The sequence below is a fragment of the Eleutherodactylus coqui genome, chromosome 1 (genome assembly GCF_035609145.1).
Source record: "Eleutherodactylus coqui strain aEleCoq1 chromosome 1, aEleCoq1.hap1, whole genome shotgun sequence".
NCBI classification, from domain to species: domain Eukaryota; kingdom Metazoa; phylum Chordata; class Amphibia; order Anura; family Eleutherodactylidae; genus Eleutherodactylus; species Eleutherodactylus coqui.
Window position 1 is genome coordinate 444,380,080 of NC_089837.1, and position 22,620 is coordinate 444,402,699.

At 43.1% G+C, this 22,620-nt stretch overlaps 1 protein-coding gene across 1 annotated transcript in view; it reads right to left on the reverse strand.

Moving 5' to 3' along the window:
* The window catches only part of PDS5B (PDS5 cohesin associated factor B), a 112,896-nt gene that overhangs the window by 10,169 nt on the left and 80,107 nt on the right, over positions 1–22,620 (reverse strand). Inside the window, exons 22-30 of the mRNA XM_066582929.1 lie at positions 22,492–22,560; positions 21,701–21,837; positions 20,743–20,866; positions 18,394–18,598; positions 15,163–15,277; positions 8,865–8,997; positions 8,667–8,786; positions 6,731–6,793; positions 3,506–3,651 (exon numbers count right to left, since the gene is read on the reverse strand). Coding sequence (XP_066439026.1) covers positions 3,506–3,651; positions 6,731–6,793; positions 8,667–8,786; positions 8,865–8,997; positions 15,163–15,277; positions 18,394–18,598; positions 20,743–20,866; positions 21,701–21,837; positions 22,492–22,560 — 1,112 coding nt within the window. The remainder of the gene's footprint in view (positions 1–3,505; positions 3,652–6,730; positions 6,794–8,666; positions 8,787–8,864; positions 8,998–15,162; positions 15,278–18,393; positions 18,599–20,742; positions 20,867–21,700; positions 21,838–22,491; positions 22,561–22,620) is intronic.

Sequence of the window (22,620 nt, forward strand, 5' to 3'; positions counted from 1 at the left end):
ACATTTATTTGGAACTCCTCACGCTCCAAGCTGAGCCTATCGATCCTGCAAAGACCCAAAGACCAAGCCGGGATGGCCCTCCCGGACCTCCGGCTCTATTACCTAGCAGGACAATTACGAAACATCAGGCCCTGGGTTTTGGGAAAGGAACTGCCTATAGCAGACAGACAACTGGCGAAACAAGTAACTGGACACAAATTTTCCTGAACTTCTTAGAATTCCCGGAACGCACCAAAACCACTGAATTAATCCCACTTCACAAACTGGCTCTCAATGTATGGAAAGAAGTGAAGGCACTGCAGAACTATCGAGGGGTGTTGCCAGAACTTTCCCTCTGGAACAACCCGGGCCTCACTGCATTACAGTCAGTCCCAGACCCACAATATTGGATCGCTCAAGGGGCACATACACTAAATGATATATACATAGATGGAACACTCCCCACATTCACACAACTGCGCGATAAGCTGCAAGCCCCACACCTCCAGCTATTCAGGTTTTTTCAACTAAGACATGCACTAAACTCCCAATTCCATCCCCCCTCGGCCCAGATATCCAGGTTCCCCACAATAGGCATCCTCAGATCCCAAGGACCCAAAGGCCTTATATCAGCTTTATATACACACCTCCTTTCAGCTAAGATAAATCCTAATCCTCCTCCAGCATATGACAGATGGAAACTTGCCATCACCTCCCTCACACCTGAAGATTGGCAGGATATCTCTGAATCTCACCTATCAGTGTCACCAGCTGTAAACAATAAGCTAACTCAACTGTACATTATTCACCAAGCCTACCTTACCCCCAACCGATTACACAAAATGCGTAGCACCACCTCAGACTCATGCCAGAGATGCCACCAACCAAGGGCGGACTTTTGGCATCTGATATGGGAATGTCACTTCGTTGGGGAGTTTTGGTCAAATGTGACAAACCTCGTGAATTCACTTCTACGGCCCCCACTATCCATAGAACTAGACCCCAAGGTGGCGCTGTTCAGCTTGCTAGAAGAGGAAGTGTGGCCATATCATACCCGCGTTTTTCTCGAAAAAACACTATTCCTAGCCCGTAAAGAAATAGCCATGAAATGGATGGCAACAGAGCCCCCCTCGGTCCCACAATGGGTCCAGTCCGTAAACACAGTAACCTCATATGAAAAAATTATCTATCAAAAAAGAGGATGCCCGACCAAATTCCTAAAGGTATGGGGAGCCTGGCTAGAATCTCACTCTACTTTGACCATAGACTAAAACTTATCCCACGCCAATCCCTCCCCCCCCCCCCCCGTTCCCCCCCCCCCCATGGATAAGCGCCTGGAAGATCCACAACCCCGAATCCCCTAACTCCAAAAGGAAAAAGGAAGAGCAGAGCCTGATGTTGTGTTACTTTATTTTATTTTATTGTTCCCTTTTTCTTCTATAAATTTAAAAAGTTTAAAGTTATATTATACGAACAGACAGTCTGAGAGACACAGCAACCAAAAGCGATGTTAATCCAATGTATGCAACCATTTCTGTTTACATTACCATGTACAATGCAAAGTTTATCTTACTGTGTATTTCGCAAACTGCATATTACCAATAAATAAAACAAATAAAAAAAAAAAAAAGGGGGTTGTCCCGCGCCAAAACGGGTTTTTTTTTTTTTTTCAACCCCCCCCCCCCCCCGTTCGGCGCGAGACAACCCCGATGCAGGGACCTAAAGAAAAAACCGGACAGCGCTTACCTGAATCCCCGCGCTCCGGTGACTTCTTACTTACCTGCTGAAGATGGCCGCCGGCATCTTCTCCCTCGGTGGACCGCAGGGCTTCTGTGCGGTCCATTGCCGATTCCAGCCTCCTGATTGGCTGGAATCGGCACGTGACGGGGCGGAGCTACACGGAGCCCCATTGAGAAGATAAGAAGACCCGGACTGCGCAAGCGCGGCTAATTTGGCCATCAGACGGCGAAAATTAGTCGGCTCCATGGAAACGAGGACGCTAGCAACGGAGCAGGTAAGTGAAAAACTTTTTATAACTTCTGTATGGCTCATAATTAATGCACAATGTACATTACAAAGTGCATTAATATGGCCATACAGAAGTGTATAGACCCACTTGCTGTCACGGGACAACCCCTTTAATTATAAGCGATCATCTTTGCTTATAAATGGGGCTTAATGCCCACAAGCAATAGCCTGCCAAAGACATTTAATGCAGCAAAACTTGAAGCCGTAGAGAAGAAAGGCTACAGCTTTGGTTATACTGTCATTTTACTGCCCACAATCTTCGCTTTTAAATAACACCAGAATGAAAGCAGAGCCACGCAGCTAAACTCCCTACCGTCTTCGGCTGCTGCCATTTGCTCCCACTGGAACCTATGCAGTGGCAAACATATTCCAGGGACAAAGATACTTCAAGGACTATCTTTGCTGCCCGGTGCCACATTGGCTGGCTGGGCGCTTTTATGTAATGGGAATACGCCTGTGCGATCTGATGCATTGGAATCCAATGCATCAGATCGTAGCGTATATCGTCTGGCATGAAACCGGCGGCCGATATAAGCTTGTGTGAATAAGCCCTACAGCAGAGACATTCTATAGCCATCAATTGGCTGCAGCAGTCATCTGTCCTGATCAGTAGTGATCAGGAAGGACAGAGTGCTGGTGATGCAATTTTAAGTAGTAGAAAAATGTCTCTAACCCCTTTCTCGTAGACGTAGCTGTGCAAGGGCTCATTTTTTGCGGGATGTCCTGTAGTTTCTGTTAGTATCAATTTGGAATACATACGACTTTTTGATCGCTTTCTATTGCGTTTTTTCTGGGAGACAGGGTGACTGAAAAAGCGCATTTCTGGCGTTATCAATTTTTTTTCGGGCGACGTTCACAGTGAAGGGGGGGGGGGGGGAATAATGCGTTCTTTTGATAGATTGGACTTTCACGGACGTGGCGATACCAAATATGTATTTTTCTATGAGTTAGATTTTTTAATTATAGGTAAGGCAAAAGGGGGGGCGATTTAAACTTTTACAACTTTTTTTTTTTTTTTTACAAATTAATAAAACTTTATTGATCTCCCTTTTCCTTTAAGCCCCAACATGCGACGGTTTGAACGCTCCTGCAGTATGACATGTTATTTGACAGGCAGTCTATCAAGCCACCCCACGGAAGGCCCCCAGCTGCCATTACAACTGCACGGCTCCCCCTATCTCACCGCGGGGGATTTAAAGCGGCATTTAAAGGGTTATTAGCTGCAATCGGCCGTGCAATCGCCCCGCGACCCCTCTTCATACATACCCCGACGCTCCAGGACGTAAATGTACGTCCTGGAGCAGAAAGGGGTTAAACTGCACCATTTAGAAAGGAGTGCCAATTGCTTTTTGTGGAGCACCTGATGGCATGTTATACTTGGTTGAATCAACAAGTGCTCTCTCATCATTGCCAATGTCCTTTATAATAAACACAATTACAAAGAGTCAGTGAGGTGATGAACAAGTCCTGCAAAGAGAAAAAGATTGGGGTTTCATACCTTCCTTTTATCCTTCCTGGTGAACTTGGGTTAGACCCGCTACTTGCATTGCTTACAGTCTCCATTCTAGAGGACTTTGACTGCATTTGCTTTCCTGCTGTTGACAGAGGCTTGTTCACTGCTCCAAGGACATTTGTGGATTTGGGCTAAATATTTAAAAGTAAAAAAAACAAAACAAAAACACAGTCCATTAAAATGAGACAAAAAGTGCAGCAGCGCACACAGTCTCACACTTCTTCCGTAATGTAAACATTCTCACACTTCCGTAATGTAAATCAAGAAGTTGATTTAATTTAAGAATGGATGGGCTGGTGGCTGAAGATTCTGTGAACCCCTTTTAAGTTTCTTTCAGTATGGCAGTTCTGAATCACCTTTCTGAATACTCTGAACAATGCCTGGAATTTAAGGCTGGGTTCACACAGGACGGAATTGCTGCGGAATTTCCGCACGGCAATTCAACACGCGGCTCCTAATCCTGGGATTAGCCAGCAAAGTGGACGAGATTTTGCAAAAATCTCATCCACATGCTGTGGCCAATCCCTTATGGCCAAGCCGTGCGGCGTGCAATCAAAGACGCAACAGGTCAACTCTTTTTCCCCCCCCCCCCTGCAGCGGCCTCTTCTATGGGGAGAGATGGCCGCAGTGGAAATGCAGGCGGCAAAGCCACTTCAAAACCCGCAGCCGCGCTTTTCCAGTGGAATTCTCAGGTGTTTTTTTTAGCGGCCTATGCACGAGAATTCCGAGGGGAAATCCGTCCCGTGTGAACGCAGCCTTAAATTCCAGGCATTGTTCTGATAAGGGTTTATTTGCTCCCCACCTTGATTCTACCTACTACTCCCCCTCTCTTTCCTCCCTTTCTTCTACCCTTCCCCTTTGTTGTAACTGTGTTGTCCATGTTGTTATAGTGGTTATCATCATGAACAGGGCTGTAGGTTATTCCATTAGGCCACCCCTCTTCATGTTGAGGTTTCTCTGGAGCAGGTTCATGTCACAATGGAGTTAAAAATGGTTTATTAAGCCATCAGCAAATCCTTTTGATAGCGGATTCATGCCTATAAGCTAATGCACAACGTAAGGACTTTACCACTTGCTTCCCGCGACTGCACAAATCAGAACCTTAGGTTGAACATCCCAAATCTGGTATCTTTGTTATTTTCTTCCTTGTTTATTTTAAGTCTTGTCTGTTGTGTATGCCTGCAAACTATCTCCACTGTAACATCCTTTTCTGTATTCTTTTGTACATACATAGACATTTAGCACTGCTAGTCTTCTTTCTAAAATAAATCTGCAACTTATTAGTTGAACCTTATCCGTTTTAAAACTAACCATAACTCCAAAAATTGTGTTGATAATTCATAGTTTGGCTTCCAGCTCACCTCTAAGAAAAGCTGGTGGCGGCAGCGAGTGTGTGCGGGTATTGTGGAATGCTGGAGGCATTTAGACCAGATCAGGCAGTGATTTGAGCCCTCGTTCTGCACGCATGCAGGAGCCCGAGAAAGCTGGGTACAAATCCACCTGTAATCCAACAACTGCATGCTTGCAACCCGCTAAAGTGATTGATTGAGGCTCTGCTGTGACAAGCGGTCATAGCTGCAAGAGCACTCAGAGTAGTCGATCCGTGAAAAAATAGTTACGCGCAGGATCGATCAGGGTCTCTCCATCTCTCCCATCCATGATAATCATCAATGCTAGGGCTTATAGATTGCAGTCTCCATGACAGTGACTATCATGCGTGATGATATGGCAGTACGCGCAGCTTCCTAGTGGCTGTAATTGTGTGTAAAAAGTTCTCTATTGGCTGCAAGTATCAAAGTGCTTGTTCCTTCCAAACCGGACGGCGCATGTATCCACAGCTGATGTTTCTGACACACTGGAGTAGAGATACTGTGCCTCCTCCTGATTGGCAGGTCTAACAGTTTAAACAGTTAATGCCAGCACTTACCAAGACGCTGGTATGCAGCTTACCAGCAAGAGTGGATGCCATTGTTTATTATTTTTCCTACCCTTAAATGCTTCTGATGAGTGACCTGTTAAAACACGTAGCGCAAAAATCCCTGGATAGCAACGCTTATAGGGCAGCAAGATGCCAGCTAAAAGTATTAAATATATAACGTTACCGAGCACAACTAATACCAGTGACTAGTGCTAGATGTATAATTAGTTATATTGATATCATTTATAAATCAGAAACAAAAACGTTCATCAGTTGTGAATATATAGCTGTGTCATCCTGTGTGACTCTGCTATACAGGAGGGTAAATCCTATGAATAGCGGATGGTACAGGCTAAAGGTTGAGTTATTTGGGCTCTATTGCACGCCTCTGTCTATTCAACTGATAGGCCCTTACTCTGTTATAGGGGATGACCTTTACAGATAAGTAGGCCCCACTATCTGGTCACATTTCATTATTCTAAAAGGATTTTAAATATGAAAATGAAAAAAATAGGTTATAGTAGAAATTTTAAAAAAATACTTCAGCTAAAGCTTTACACGGTCCATACAGCCCAGAAATGGTCAGTGAAGACAATGTAACAAATCACATTCAACTGGATTCCCAAAATACAGACATAATGAATACAAAATGATTCAAGCGACTGTCTGGAGAAACAAAGACTGCCACACCAGCTTCCTGGACAGCCTGACACACACAGTGCACTAGTATGCATCATAAGCGCTGCAGAATAAGTTGGTGCTATACAAATAAAGATTATTATTATTATTATTAGTCTAAAAGGCCCATTTACACGCAACGATTGTCACTCAGAATTTACTAGAACGAAAGAATGTGCTAATTGTTACGTCAAAATCTGAGCCATGGTGCTCTTTTCATTCACTTTTTGCTAAGTTTCAGCCTGCATAAAAATCGATTGTTCGCTCACTTTTCATTACGTCTACACACTCCCCGGTGTTACACATAAGAATGTGAAGCAATGAATGAGAAGTGAACAAGTTTCAACAATGATCTGCCTGTTTAAACATTCTTCACGACAAACTAGCGGTGATGCCACTCACTTCATGCTTGTTTAACGAAAACATGTCCTGTGTAACAGGGGCATAAGACATTACGCCTGCTTTGATGGACCAGCAGTCCAGCCCACATGAGCAGTGTTGGCCAGTATAGCCAGTGTCTTAGACTACCGATGCATACTATGCAGTGTACATCAGTTAGAGAAGTGCTTCGGCCATCGTTGTTTCTCCAGGTCTAGATGGTTGCAGTAACTCACCTTTCCAGGTGTGAAGAATGATTTCATGTCAGCAGGAAGATAATTTTTTGTGTTGCTAAAATTCTGTGGAAAAAAAAATTGCACATGATTATTGATGATTATTTTGCATTGTGTGAAATCCTTAAATATAAAAAAAAAATCAATACATACAGTATTTCCTTGTGAATACTACAGACTAGCAATGTTCTAAACCACTGTCTACTTCTGAATGACTGGAGATATGTAGAGTATAATCTTGTAAAGATCAATGAAAATAGAATTATGCCAAAAGTAGACAAACATTTTAAGTGTTTCAAACCTAGTGAGTAAGACAGACAACTCCATCTCAACAAGTGCAGACAGCTGTGGTTTAAAGAAAAGGAAACATGATATGCGCACAGTTGCAACTATTTACCCTGTTTCCCCGAAAATAAGAGACAGTGTCATTATTTTTTGCTCCCAAAGATGCACTAGGTCTTATTTTCAGGGGATGTCTTATTTTTTCATGAAGAATTCACATTTATTGTTGAACAAAAAAAAGTGATTATATACTGTACAGTAGTTCTCATCACAAACCAGCATAACCAGACAAACTGAATCCTATGAAGAATTTCTTGTTACCACCATTATTTCCATGTACAACAGTCTAGGGTACATTTACTGATCCCGATATTTATGAACACAATGCAAGATTTATTCAGTGACAGTCATGTCATCATCTTCTGGAACATTAGAACAATCCAAACCCTGAATTTCCTGGTGAATTTCTTGCGACTCCATTTCTTTCAGAATCATTGGCACAAATCTCTCATGTCTAGCAATAGCACTGTCCTTAAATGAGTACTTCTTGTCTGGCCTGACACACACAGGGCCACAAAAAATAAGGGCTGTAAAGTGCCTGGCTTCCACACACTGTCTGCAGACTGTAACCATCACCCACAGCAGCTCCTGGACCACTTGTACAGTAGGGACGGTATTGCAGCTTCCGGCCACCAGGGGGAGCTCATCACAGTAAACTTGCGCAGCAAGAACAGAGCTAGGTCTTACTTTTGGGGGAGGCCTTATATTTAGCACTTCAAAAAAAACCTTTACTGGGTCTTATTTTCAGGGGATGTCTTATTTTCGCAGAAACACGGTAGCAATTATTCCACTGCACTTTAGGCCTTCTTCACATGGGCGACGCGATATCACCATTAGAAAATGGCAGCAATATCGCAACGGTGGTCCAAGCAATATCGATGCGGTTTCTCGCGCCTATAACGCTATTTTGTGGCGCTACCAAGTCACACGGGTTTGTAGCACCACTGGCAAAGATTTTCAGGAAATGGGGTGGCTTGAATTATAAGCCCTACCCTGAAAATAACCCCTAGCTGCAAAATAAAAATAAAAAAATAAATACATCTAGAAGCACTGTCCGGCTCCGCTGCAACTTCTCCCTGGTCCATGGCACTGGTCTTCAGCATCTCTTTTGGCCGGGGATTGGGAAATCCTAGTCTAGAGGAAGCGCTGCCTCTGATTGGCTGAAGCGTCACAGCGCTAAAGACCACATATCACCACCCCAATATCGCTTTGACAGGGCACTGATGGGACCACTAAGGGAACCTCCTTCCCTCTGACTACCCATGTAGATATTGCAATCACTCTTGACTGCTGTATGTGATGGTTTAAATGGTTGGGATTGGAGTTTTTACTATTCTCTACTATTATAGCTGACACTGTGGATGGTGTGAAGACAGCTCCTGGGAAGTTGATTTTATGGCGCTGGGTGCTAATGGCAAAAAGCCAATAATGTTAATGTATAGAGACAATTTCCAAAACCACTGCTGAGGCAATACAATTCCTACTAACTCACGGAAATCCCTAGCTTCCCATGCACTCAAACAGAAATGGCTGCCTTATTCAGGCTGGTATATCGTAACAAGTTATTAAAGGTGAAGGAGGATTTTTCAGAACATACCTTGTCCGGCTGCGTGAAGTAACGTGCTGGTAATACTGGATCTTTAGGAGATTCTAAACTGTAAGTTGTACTCTTCGAAATAATTATATTCATTGCCACATCACAGACTGTATATAGTTTCTGCAAAAAAATAAAGACACACTTGTCAGTTATGTCACTTTATATCCATAAAGAAATGTTAATTAAACTTGTGTGTACCTCGTTCATTTTGGGGTCATCTGGAGCTTGAGCGTCTTTTGTCTGCTTTATGTTTTCCACCATTTTTCTGATGAAAGCATGGCTATTATTTTCATTCTTCGACATTAAGATCTCCAGGATGAACCAAAGACACCTTTAAGGAAATGTGGGAGACACATGAAAACAATCAGTAATTTGTTTTTTTCCCCCCCATCCCTGCCTTCCAAGAGTCATAACTTACATAAGTACAAAAGAGTATTAGATCCTCACAACAGCTATACCCCAACCTGTAGGCACTGATCTAAATCAGTTTGTATGAAAGCAGTAACAGAAACACAAATTAACCCATTATATGAATCAATGCAGACTGAGAACAAACAAATGGTATCAGGTAAAAATCAGACAGATTAAGGATTCCTGCGTCGAAAAACTCTAGCCTGCAAAGAGGAGACTGCGTGGGTGCAGTGTCCCCCAATGAACCTGACGAGAAATGGACTTTATGTTAAGTAATAAAAATCCTGTTTGATCATTAGTGTCATTGGGGGACTCAGCAAAACTTTGGGACGTTCCAGAATAGTGTCCAAGGAGTGGGGCAAAGAAAACGAAAAGTAAGCATCATTGATTAGTATACAGTAGTTTGTGGGCCTGGGTGACTGATGGGCATAGCGGAGGATGCAAGGAAATGCATTCTGTAGAACTTAAAACATGGTGTAAGAAAGGGGAAGCAGCCTTCTCACTGAGAAGAACCAGGAAGATAGAAGAATGAGCCAGGAAAGGAAAAAAGGCAACCTAGGAGAACATCCCTCTTTGCCAGCATAAAAGGGCAAGGCAATCATGGTTAAATCTATGTAGAAAATGAACCACAACCAAAGCTGCACAAGGGGCAAGGCAGGCGGTCACCCCCTGGACTGGCATATCATCGCAGAATGTAAAATGTCAAGAGAACTGGGACGCAAGACTCAGTCTACAACAGATACTAGGCATCCTCAACATGTTACGGCCTTTCTTCAACTGACTAGGTACGCCACTGCTGCAGCAACCTTGACTGAACGAGGAATGAACAGTGCAAAGTTCTGACACCGGAGGGCCAGAAAAGTGGTTTGAGATCCCAGAATGAAGACCATGAGGAGAGATCCTTGAGGAGTCTGTACTGAAGCATTTAAAAAACTGTCAGAAAAGCCTTAGCAAGAAAATAGGCCGATTGGTAGTGATCAGTGACGTGAATTAATGGATAGAGAGAAGGGTAATCTCTATAAAATTGCTATGATTCTCCGCTCATGGACGCTGGTGCTGTGCTTTCCATAGCAATGCTATGGAAAGCTTTACAGAGCATGATCCGCGGGTGATTTATCGCCCACGGGCAGCCTTACTCGTGCCAGACAGCTTAAACGTAGAAACTGGGGAATGTCCCCAATAGCTAAATGAAAAGTTGCATAAGTGCCAACATTGACAACCCTACCCAAAAGAAACACTGGGAGTAAACTAGAACAACTGTGCTCATGAGGAGACGAGGAGAAGTGGTGTCTTGAGTGTATGGAAGTGTGTGGGGAGAAAACAAGCACCCGTTAGCTGAAGAGGATCAAGGCAATTACTCTCCTAATGAAAAGGGTCACTGTGAATCACTGACGCTAGTGCGTACTACTGAGCATGATCAGGTGCTGTATGAAAAGGAGGGCAAACTTCACGAAGAAAAATCCTTTTATCATTGCTACACAGAGAAGCCGGACTAAGCAGCATTAGAAGCGCACCTCCCAGAGGTATACCACCGTCAGGTCCAATTTTCACGGGCAGATCTGATTTGCAGAATCCGCGCCAGTGATCCGAAAATCACGCCGCCCATAGGGAAGCATGTGCAATTAAAGCATGCGGATTTGTTTTTCATACCTTTTGATCTGGAAAATAGATCGCAGCATGCTCCCGCACGGATGGCTTCTGTTGGCGGGCCGCAAATTATGTAGGAAAGCAGGAGTTTTTAAAAGAAAAAAAAATAACTAAAAAATTTTCACTGCACATGTGCAGCGCCGGCCATCGCTTCCGCACACGTCAGCAGTGAAGAAAATAGAAGACCCGGACAGACACACAGAAGACCTGAAAGGGTAAGCAGTGTCCTCAGCCGCAGGCAGGGTTGGATTACACAGCGGGCTCCTGCATGCGGAATCCCACCCGCCCGTAGACATGAGGCCTTAGACACTGTTTGCTTGGATGTTCAGCTTAGGATTCTGACGTCCTATTGTGTAGTGTGGGCCACTGTGTTGCCCAGAGTCTAGCGTATCGGAACACTGTTTTATATAAGAAAGTGTTAAATTATAAAGACAATGACTGCGCATCAATGTCTGTTATACAACCTGCCAAGTGGGTCACCTACAAACACATAACTACTCTACTTCTGGAAGGGATGAACATGGCAAACGCTTCTTTGAGAAGTGTTATGCGATATACAGAAATTAGCCATAAGGTAACTGATAGTTGGGAGCCTAGAATATCAAAGTCAATGTGATCATCAAAACAATATAACGCCCATTAGAAACATATGAGCAGTATAGAGTATAGCAGTAAAAAGGTACTATGGGAGACTGCCACTCGCACTCACTGTATAGTTGTGTAGAGGTATGCTGGCCATATGCAGCTTCCCCTTTCCCCTTCCACAGGAGGGGAAAGCAGTTTGCAAGCAGGAAATGATGCTCACCAGACCTGTGAAATGACGTTAGCCAGAATATAGCAGAGGAACAGATATTTGTCCTATGTAAGATAATAGTATGAAAGGTTAAAGCCTGTAATCAGTGCATGACATTGTGTCTGGCAGTGGTACGGGCACTCTTTCTTGAAGGGGGTAATTGTAATGGACATTGAAAGTAGCAGAAGTACCTTCATTCCTCTTGTCGATTGTGATGGTTCTACACCGGCCTTCACCAATACTAGGCCGGGTCCAAGACCTAGCAGAACTTCAATCTTTCTAAATGAAGGGTGTAGAGAGGCGGCCTGGGTTGAAACATCAGAAAGGTCTAACTCGTGTGTCTCTTGGGCCAGAGGGGTTGAGTGGAGGGCGTCCCGGGCTGATTTCCTATTGTGAGACCAGTCACTGGGAGATTCTGATTACCCATAAAAGTCATGGCTACAAAAACCAGGGACACCATATGTAACCTTTAAAAAATACAGTCTGTGGGCTTCCCAATACCGCCCACAGAGGTGGCTGACACTAGAGGCCCTTTTACATGGGCCGATCACTTTAGTCGTTCAAACCCCATGCTCCCGCGGGGTTTTGAACAATAATCGTCCTGTATAAATGCATGCAGAAACTGAATGACTGGGTGAGAGGAGTCCAGTTTTAAGCATGCTTAGAACCCAGAACGAAGATCATTCAGTGTAAACAGCAGCCGTTCAGTACTGTGACTGGAGAGGGGCCGGGGGAGAGCGGGGAGAACTCTCCTCCAGCTGCCACGCCCCCTGCTGGCTGTACTGTGAGCGAGCCAGCAATATTCGCTCCTATGTAACAGTACGGGAGTACACTGGGACGAGTGTCGGGCATCATTTGCCCGACACTAGTCCTGTGTAAAAGAGCTTTAAGTGAAAAGTGTTGGCTCCACCTACCCGCTGTACTCCTCCCGCAGCCACCAAGCTAAAAGTTTGTACGTAAGTAGTAGAAAAAGCGGAGCCAAAAAGGTTAACCAGTTAGACATAAGTAATGAACTAGAAAAAGACAACTGTAGGTGTTACATTAAGGAGTAGGAAAGAGTCTTAAAAAAAAATAATAGTAAAGGCCAGCAGCTCTTAACCATTGGGAGGGTGCTGTGTTCCCCAATGAACAGACAAAAAGATTTTACAGTAACAAAAACATTGTTTTCTCGTTTGTCACTGCGGTACGCAAAGACCTTGAGATAATCAAAAGCAGTCCCTAGGGTTGGGCAAGGAAATACCTGTAGTGTGTTCAGGGTACTGTCGCCTGCAGGATTCTGCAACCCGCAGCAGCATCGGAAGATGCAAATGCCTGAACTCTGCAAAATTTTGCAAAGGTATGAAGAGACGACCAAGTCGCGCCCTTGCAAACCTGCAGAGCAGAGGGTTTGCGGAAGACTGCCCAAGAAGCATCGACAACTTGTGTAACGTGAGCTATAAGCCAAAAAGGTGAAGTTTTGCCCTTGGAGTTGTATGCCTCTCCAATTGCAGACCTAATCCAGCAAGCGATTGTGGACTTTGAGTCCACCAGGCCATGCATGGGACTTTCCAGAACAAAAAGTGAGTTGGAACACCGGAAGCAATCTGTTCCGACAGGTAAAGCCGTAACCCAAACCACATCAAGCTTGTGGAGAAGACGTTCCTGAGGGAGGGAAGAGTTTGGGCAGAATGACAGCAACACAATGTCTTCATTGAGATGGAAGGAGAAGACCATTTTGGGGAGGAAGTACAAAACTGGACCCAACACTGCTTTGTCTTGATGCAGTACTAGAAAAGGAGACTGAGAACAAGGCGATCAGATCTTAAACATGGCGGTTCAAGGTGACCGCAGCCGTAAAAAAAAGCAACCATCCAAAAAAAAAAAAAAAGTGAGGTGTTGAGCATTTTTTTGAAAGGGGCCAACTGCAAGGCATCCAAAATCAGGTAAAGTCCAAAGAAGTGGGCAGGTGTCAGTAAGGAGAACCAGCACGTACCACGGACATCAAATGCAGCATTCATAAATACAGGTGACGGACTAGCCTTTTAGGCAGCAGAGGCTATGGCCCATTGGTGAGAAGGGATACAAGGTTGACGTACGAAGTCTGTCGTGGCCAGTCTGGAAAAATGGAGATAAAAGGAAGGCCCTCCAATTTAGCTTTCTTGAGCTGATATGGAATTACGGGATTTGCAAGAAGACGTGCAGAAGCGAGACTCGTCCCCATGGTATTGCTATAGGTCTACTGCTATGGCTTGAAGATCGCAAGCTACGAAAAGAGGGGGGCGAGTGTTGAACCTGGATGCCATCATATAGACGTCGCTGTGTATGCGATTATCATATGTAAAAAAGGTGTTTAGGTATTTTAGCTTATTTAACAATAAAAAAATAGATTACAATAAAAAAAATCTAGAAGATTACAAAATCAACATTTAACATTTTCTGCCAAATTGTGCATTCATACTTTTTATTGCCATATTCTGGGACCCAGAACTTTCCATCAACAAAGCTGTGTAAAGAGTTGTGTTTTCACGCTGTATTTTTGTTTTATTGGTTCCGATTTTGGGGTACATTTCATGACTATTCCTTTTTTTTGTAACAAAAAAAACAAAACAAATCTGTCATTGTGTATTATTTTGTCTGATCTCTTCATACACTTCTGAGCTTTAACTGCTAATGGGACAAAATAAAATAAAAACAAAAAAGGAGAGGATTATGGGATAAAGTATTTGTGCACTGTCTATGCTTAAGGCCCCCTTGTCCACAGGCATTGCGGTACCCCGCGGCAGATCTCCGCGGTCTCCGGAAGCAGTTGCCACAGACGGATCTCCATGGCCAGCCTAATCTGATAGATAGGCTGACCGTAGAGAATCACGGCAATTCGCAGCATGCTGCGAATTGCCGTCTGCGAGCGGAGAATCGCGATGATTCTCCGTTCGTGGACAGGGGGCCTTAGTGTACCTACATAGACTCTGGAACAGCTCTGTATGCAATTTATTGCATGAATGTATATCTAGGGGAAGCGATTTAAAAGGATCTTCACTCAAAAAAGTACTCAGATTGCAGTACCTTAAACTAATCGTGACCCTTTCTATAACCTACAAAACTACACACAGGAGTACCAGGCAAATACTAAAATAAAAGTAGGCACTAAAGGCCCATTTACACAGAGCAATGATCGCTCAAAAAAACCCCCCAAAAAACAAAAAAGGTTAAAAAGCAATAGTTTGAGCGATAATCGTTGCGTCTAAACACGCGGCCATTGTGCACTGCTAGCTGATTAAATTCATGCCAACCTAAAAATCGTTGTGCATGGTCCTATCAGGAGTTCTTCACAGGTAGTCCTGATAGCATTGTTTCCCGTCAGAGAACAAAGGAACTGCATTCAGGTAAAGGCTTCATTTGCACACTAAATAGCTATTAGGTAGCTACCTAATAGTTTATGCAAAATGATCGCTCAAAGCTGTTACTCAAACTGTCGTTTGCGCGATCATTGCTCCGTGTAAATATGGGTCTTAAATTATCAGGCATAAGATTTATTCTCAGGCAATCGCTAATCATACAACTGGCATAGGCCCACAAAGAAACATGATCCATTTGTGCTATAGGCATTTTGATAATTGTTGTAATAACTATAGATTTTAGAACAGAAGCAAAAAATAAAAGACTTACTCTTTAATATCTTTCAGCTGTTCTATATCTTGAATTTTCACATAGTCTGGATCATGCGCAAGAAGATGAATTGTGTAAGGAACAACATATTCAGGCAGGAGAGATAGCAGCTTCTCTGAAAGAGGAAAGGAAATACTATGTTAATAAACAGCCTTAACCCATTAAGGACCAGGCGTGGTAAATATACGGCGCCTGGTCCTGGGCTTAAAACCCTGCTGATAGTAAAATTACAACAGCACTTTAAGCCTCCTGCCCTCTGCCACCAATTAGAGGCAGGACAGGTTGTCAGCTGTTCTTAACAGCTCACAACCCAGAGGAGAAGGCAGGAGGACTTGGGTAGAAAAAAACATAATTCCATACACAAGTATGGAACAACATTACAGAATACAACAATATATACATAAGAAAACACAAAGCCAACGCCAACCAAAACAGTCACGGTATGTGCCCTGTAAACCAAAACCATACGTATTATATATCAAAACATCTGAAACAAATATAGGAACCCAATCACATACTTTATTTTAGCATAAATATACTAAATTTAAAAAAATAACTATAAATGTAAAAAAAAAAAAAAAAAAAAAAAAATCAGCATTTTACCCCCAATATAAAAAAATAAAATAAACCCCATATATGTCACAGGAAAAAAAAACACAGCAAAAATAATTTTGGTAGCTAAAGGAAACAAAATAGGGCAGTAAAACCACCACATGGGTAAAATGTTAAGATATGACTAACAGCCGACATCCCGACCTACTCCTGCTGGATTGCAAGAGGGATTTCCAAGTTCATGTTTATAAATTAAACCCTCCTACCATCTATGCCCACTAAATTGAGCAGTGCTGTGTTATATAGGGCTAATAAGCGTGTTTCCCCACAGCACAAACCTGCGGCTTAGCCTCACATTTTGTGCCATTGATTTGATTTGTGAATATAACCTTGAATAAAAGTCACAAAATACAATATATACATATCAGGCACCCCTTTAACCCCTTCATGACATGGCCTATGTTGGGCTTAAGGACGCAATGATTTTTGGCGGATATCCTTCTCCATTTATCAAAAGTCATAACTTTTTTTTTCCCGTTGACCCGGCCGTTTTTTGCATGGCGAACTGTAGTTTTTATCGGCGCCATTTTTGGGTACATAGACTACATTGTAACTTGTTTTTTTTATGATAGCAGGGAGAGAAAACGCATCAATTCTGCCATAGATTTTTTATTTTTTTTTACAGCGTTAATCATGCAGCATAAATGAGACATTCCATTTTTTCTGCGGGCCGGTACGGTTACAACGATACCAAAATTCTTACTTCTTTTAGGTTTTTCCACTTCTGCAATAAAAACCCTTTTTTGGAATTTATTTTTTTCTAAAATCGCTGCATTCAAAGTCCTGTAACTTTTTTATTTTTTGATGTATGGAGCTCTATGATGGCTTATTTATTGCGAGACGAGTTGTAGTTTTTATTGGTACCATTTTGGGGTACATACGGCTTTTCTGATCACTTTTATTGCGTTTTTAGTGAGGCAATATGCTAAAAATTAGCATTTTGCCTCAGTTTTTTAGCGTTTAACGCTTTTTTCCGTGCACAGTCCAAAGCACGTGCAGCTTATTGTCAGCGTCGTTACAGACGCAACAATACCAAATATGTGGGGTTTTAATTTTTTTTTACTTTTTTTATGCTAATCTGAGAAAAAGAAAAAAAGGGTTTTTCTAACACTCATTCATTTAAAAAAAATTTTTTTTTTTTTTTTTTTACAACATTTGTGTCCCTCTGGGGACTTTCACCACAGCCCTGATAATCGCTGTGATAAGGCATGGCAGGGCTACTGCCCTGCCTTATCGCTTATACAGCGATCTCAGGCACTGGCAACACAGGACGCCAGTGTCTGGTGTCCTGTTACCATGGCGACAGGCCGGGCTCTAGCGATAACATCGCAAGAGCCGGCCGAAGACACAGAGGGAGCGCGCTCCCTCTGAACTCTTTCCCTACCGCGATCTACTTAGATTGCGGCAGGGCAGAGGTTAACAGCGGGAGGCCGGCTGTGACTAACAGCCGGCTCCCGCTGCGGGATCATATGTGATCTCGCACTATCCCCAGGACGTAAGTTTACGCCCTGTTGCGCGAAGTACCCCACTCCCAGGACGTAAACTTAGGCCCTGGAGTGGGAAAGGGTTAATAATTACAACTTGTACAATAAACGTAAACAATTTAACCTTTTCTTTGACGAAAGAGCTTTTTTTTTAACACACAAATTCAAAAATTAGAAAAGGTATTTCAGGTAATTTAAAAAAACTTGTTATTGATGACTGACAGGTCATCAATAGATCATCATAGGGGACCTGCCGTCAAATCTCCAGTCAGATTCCTCTCCTGGTGCCGCTTTCAGCAAACAAAGACAATGACCATAGCACAGCTGCCCAGGTTAGTAGTGAAGCCCAGCTTCCATAGAATTTAACGGAAGCTGCGCCTGCAATACCAACCCAGGCCACTGTGCCATGGTCATCGGTTTGTGCTTCTTGCTCTGACAGGAGTTACAGTGGCCACAGGAATTAACTGATAGGTGGAGATCCGAGCGTCGAGTCACCGATGAGCATCTGTTGATGACCTGTTAGTCATTTATAGCAAAAAGTTTTAAAAAATGTCCCAGATTACCCCTTTAACTTGAATTAAATGCTGTTTGAAAGCAATGATTATAAAAAAAATAAACTAAATGAAATAAAATACAAATACACTCTGGTTGTCACTGACAAATACCACCTGCATTTAAAAGGCAGTGTATTTCACCACACTGCTCCAAAACCTGGAAACAGCATTCCTCTTGCCTATGAGGGGTGTCTGGTAATGCCACGCAGCCATTCACTTGAATGGGACTGAGCAGCAATAGACTCAGCCATGGAACAGAGTGGAATTACTTCTAAAGGGAAAAAAAAGCTGAATTTTTTTTTTTTTACTTATCTCATAGAACCCCAATAAGTTTTAGTGACACTTGTTCAGTTGATGAGGAAATTAGGGCAATCCAGAAGATAAAGAACTTTTCATGGATTTTCCGACAATTATTTTACATTTTGTACTATTTACGAGTAGTAAATTGCACAGCAGTATAATGGTTATATGTAAAAGTCAGAGAACAAGTTACTGCATATGAAAAGTTACAATTAAAAACAGATTTGAAAGTTAAAAAGCTTAATATGTACAAGCAGATGACATGCACTATCCCAACTCACCGCTGACTGCAGCGTGCTGCTTCAGATATTCTCTTCTAACGTTAATGTTTTTCACCAGGCACTGCCTGGCATGTGCTCTTCTCTCTTTCACAGGATCTTTTGCACAGAGGGCACAAATCGCCATATACTCAAGTGGAAGCCTTAATCTAGCCAAGCCTTTGTGTAGCTTTTGCGCAAACAGCTGTCTGACTTGGTAACACTCATCCTATGACAAACAGGACATGATACAATGATACACTAAAAAGCCCATACGTGACCTTAATTATTACAGGGTTATTCCCTACCTGAGACGCTTATGGCATATTACAGGATAGGCTGTGACATCTCTTATGGATATGCAATAAGTCTGATAGGTGTAAAGGCCCATTTAGACACGACGAGAATCGCTCAGCCGTCTTTTCAGTGATTCTCGTTCTGTCTAAATGCAGGGACATCGTGTGGTTTTCGTGCACGAGTCGCTGATTGCTGAATTCTAGCTTGCGACAATTGAGTGATCAGCTGTTATCCTTGAAGCAGGCTGTTATTAGCCGTCTGCGCTGATAAGATTCTCTGTGCCTGTGTCCTGTTATGAACAGCAGGGACACTAGCAGTCAGTGCTAAGAATACATCTGTATGCCTATGCAAAACAGCTGTATTCTATTAGCAGCCGCGTCCCGCTTTGCCTGCATAGCTCTATAGTAGCTAATTAGCTACTATAAAGTATGCAAAGATGATCGCTCAAAACTGTTACACAAACTATCGTTTATGTGAGTTTTGAGTGATCATCTTTAAGCGTAAATGGGGTCTAAGACCCAGATTTCGGACAAACACCTATCACAAGAACTGACCCCACTTCCCTGGCTGTATGTGGTGGCCAGGAGCACAGAAACAGACAAGTTCGACACCATTTCCATAACACTGATAAAAGGTAAGCAAATGTTTTGTTACTGAAATAGTGGCACACTGAGCTACGCAGTTTCCACAGCTCCAGACATAAGAAATCAGCAAAGCTCGCTTTGCTACACAAGTCCCATTCACAGAGTCACAGAAATAGCGTAGCACAGTCTGTTTCTGCACTCCCAGACACCACATACTAAAGGGTAGAGTATTGCAATCTTAGCCATTACTGATGACAGAGATGGAGAGCTGACAAGTCTCCTCCGTGAGCCTTTCTAACAGATAGGCTCACTGTGGAGAATCGCGGCAATCACAGCATGCCACGATTTAAATCCCGCAAGCGGATTCTCCACTCGTGGACGCTGGCGCTGCATTTTCCATAGCAACGCTAAGGAAAGCTTTAGGCTGCCTGTCCACGGGCGTTATTGAATTGCGTTCCCTGCGGTGATAGTCCGGCCGCGGGGAGCGCAATACACGCTTTCCATAGCGTTGCTATGGAAAGCGCAGCCCCCGTCCACGAGCGGAGAATCCCTATGATTCTCCGCTAGCGGGCGCCAAATCGCAGCATGCTGCGAATTGCCGCGATTCTCTACGGTGAGCCTATGTATCAGATAGGCTGAGTGCGGAGATCAGTCTGCGGGGCTCCTGCTCCCGGGGCTGAGATCCACCGTGTAATACCGCAACGCCCGTGGACAAGCAGCCTTACAGAGCGTGATCCTCGGGCGATTTATTACCTGTGGATCATCGCCCGTAGACAGGCAGCCTTATGTTGACACAATAGTAATTCTGCTATTTATTATAATAGTCCAATATACTTGGTATTTCTGCAGCATTAGTCTTGCCATCAACAAATACCAGAACATAAAAAACAAACCTTGAAAGAACCAATAAAGCAATGGGATGTCAGAAATAGGGCTCATATAGCTGTAATGACTCCAATGGTGTGAATTTGAAAAAGTCTTCCAAAAGAGAAAAATCACATTGACTTGTAGGCTCACTGAGATGATAGGTCACCTGCACCACACAAGCAGATTTTGGCTGCGGAATCTGGGGTGGGTGGCCGCCAGCATATACCGTTCATAGCATGCTATGGAAAACTGACTCTTCCTGCACACGAGCGGAAACCAATTGTGGTTTCCACTCGAAGGGGGGGGGACCGCAGCATGCTCTATTTTACAGCGGTATCTAACACAGAGGGCTTCCATTGAAGTCAATGAACAATGGCGGCTTCCATTAAAGTCAGTTAACATTGTGCATGGGCTGCAGATGCCGTTGGAAAAGCAGGAGCTTAAAAAAAATAAATAGATAAAATCTGTACTGCACATGCCTGACGGCGGCTCGTCGCGACCATCCGCAGTACAGAAAAGGCGTCAGAAGACAGGTACGCAGGGTCGCTGGGCGCAGTCAGACTGCATCCGGCTCTGCAGTGTGCAGGCGGTCTAACATGTGGATGTGGTTCTGAAAAATACTTACATTAACCACAAGGGCACATAGCTGATACTGCTCTAGGGTAATGATTTCATGGTAACATGGCTCCTGTGCCAGCTTAACAATTGCAGAACCAGCTGCCAGTCGAAGCCGTGACATGTCTGGTTTACTGGATAGAAAGAAAAACAAAACATTAATATAATTATCATCTAATGTACATAACAATGGGACAGAAAAAAAAAAGTACTAAAAGCACATGCAAAGGTTGTAATGTGACTCATAACCAGTTATATTTAGAAACCGCACCTTCGCTAAATAGGTTAAAGGGAAATGCCAGTGATTTTTTTTCCCAATTCACACATTATGTCGTTATCCCCCCAGTATATATAAGTCAGCTAGTATTACCTTGGTTAGTCATTTCTTTCTATCTGAAATTCCTGGCCTTTTTGTCTTCAGATGGTCATGTGATCTTAATTCTGACCAGCTCAGATTTGCTTGGGGTTATGGATTCCCTTTCTAATCAATTTCTCAGCTTTTGTGAGGCTATTACACGGTCCCTACTATTGAAACTGCCAACAGGAGGAAATTGGCACTCATCAGTTACTGATTACACAGCTCCTGTCATGCAGCTATAATAGAGGAGATCACAGCTCATTCTCCTGACTGCACACTTTTCAGCCTGTAGCTAGGTGAATGTAGAAGGCAATGATCACTAAACTGTCCACCAGCAGGCCTTCTATGGACATTAAGCTAAAACAGATTTAACTCTGTCTGCAAGAGTGGTATAGCTGGTAGGAAGGTCCAACTCATGCTTTGCTTAGTGTCCGCCTCCTAGTGGCATGAGCTATACCCAATGTCTGCTGCGTCTCCCGTGACACGGACAAGAAATGTGTTTTCGCCGAAGTGGCCCTTTTTTCTTTTTAGTTAGTTTTGCAGACTGCTCCCTTGTATTTGTAATTATTTTCAGACTTTTGCAATGTAGCACAAACTAAAGAACACTTACCTCAGCTTTCCATGTTCTGTTAAATCTCCATCAGTATGTAGAATTGCTGTTAAGAGCCGTAATGTAGAAGTCCCAGATTTGCTATGATTATTTTTCATTCCCAATAACCAGCGCACCATCATCTTAATAGCCTGAATCTACATTTAAAAAAGAAAAAAAAAAGTCAAGATTTTTTTCCCCCTGAATTGTGTAATTTTACAAAAACATCTTCAGACAGCTCTTTTCCAACTAAACTTCTACAAGAGCTCCTAGTACACAGATTAGGGAAAAAAGGGTAGATGAATGGAGGCAGCACGGCTGCAGGATTACACTACAGAGTGTTTCTTGTGGCCTGTAACCATGGAGACCTATTTAGTGGCCGTATACACAAGATGGTAGTTTTTTTTTAAATCAACTTTAGGCTGGGTTCACACCAGTGTTAACTTTTTCCTTTGTTCAGATCCATACTAGGATTCAAACAACAGAGAGAAAAAAAAAAAAAAAAAGACGTACTCGACTGAGCATATGTCTGACCTAGATGGTACCAGACAAACACCGCTGACTAATGGGGTCCGCTCCGCTCCTGATGTATTGTGCACAATCTTCTCGAAAAAATTAGCGCAGTGTGCCGTGCTATTTGGTTTAGAACGTTACGCCAGATCTGCATCTGAGGCTCCAAACCGAGATTCGGGTACAGATGCACTGGAGCAATAAAAAGAGCTGCAAAGTGGACATTTCCTTTAACATGATTTAGCCATCTGTTAACTTTCAGTCCTCTTAAAAGTGATGTAAAAGATAAGCAATTACCTTACCTTAACCAATGTCTCCTGTGATACTTCTTCATCAGGAACCCAGAGTTTAGTGGTCTTTCTTCCTGGATACTAGAGTGATGAGAGATATTGAGTATATAAAATTTTAATGTAATTTTGGTTTTAAAAACA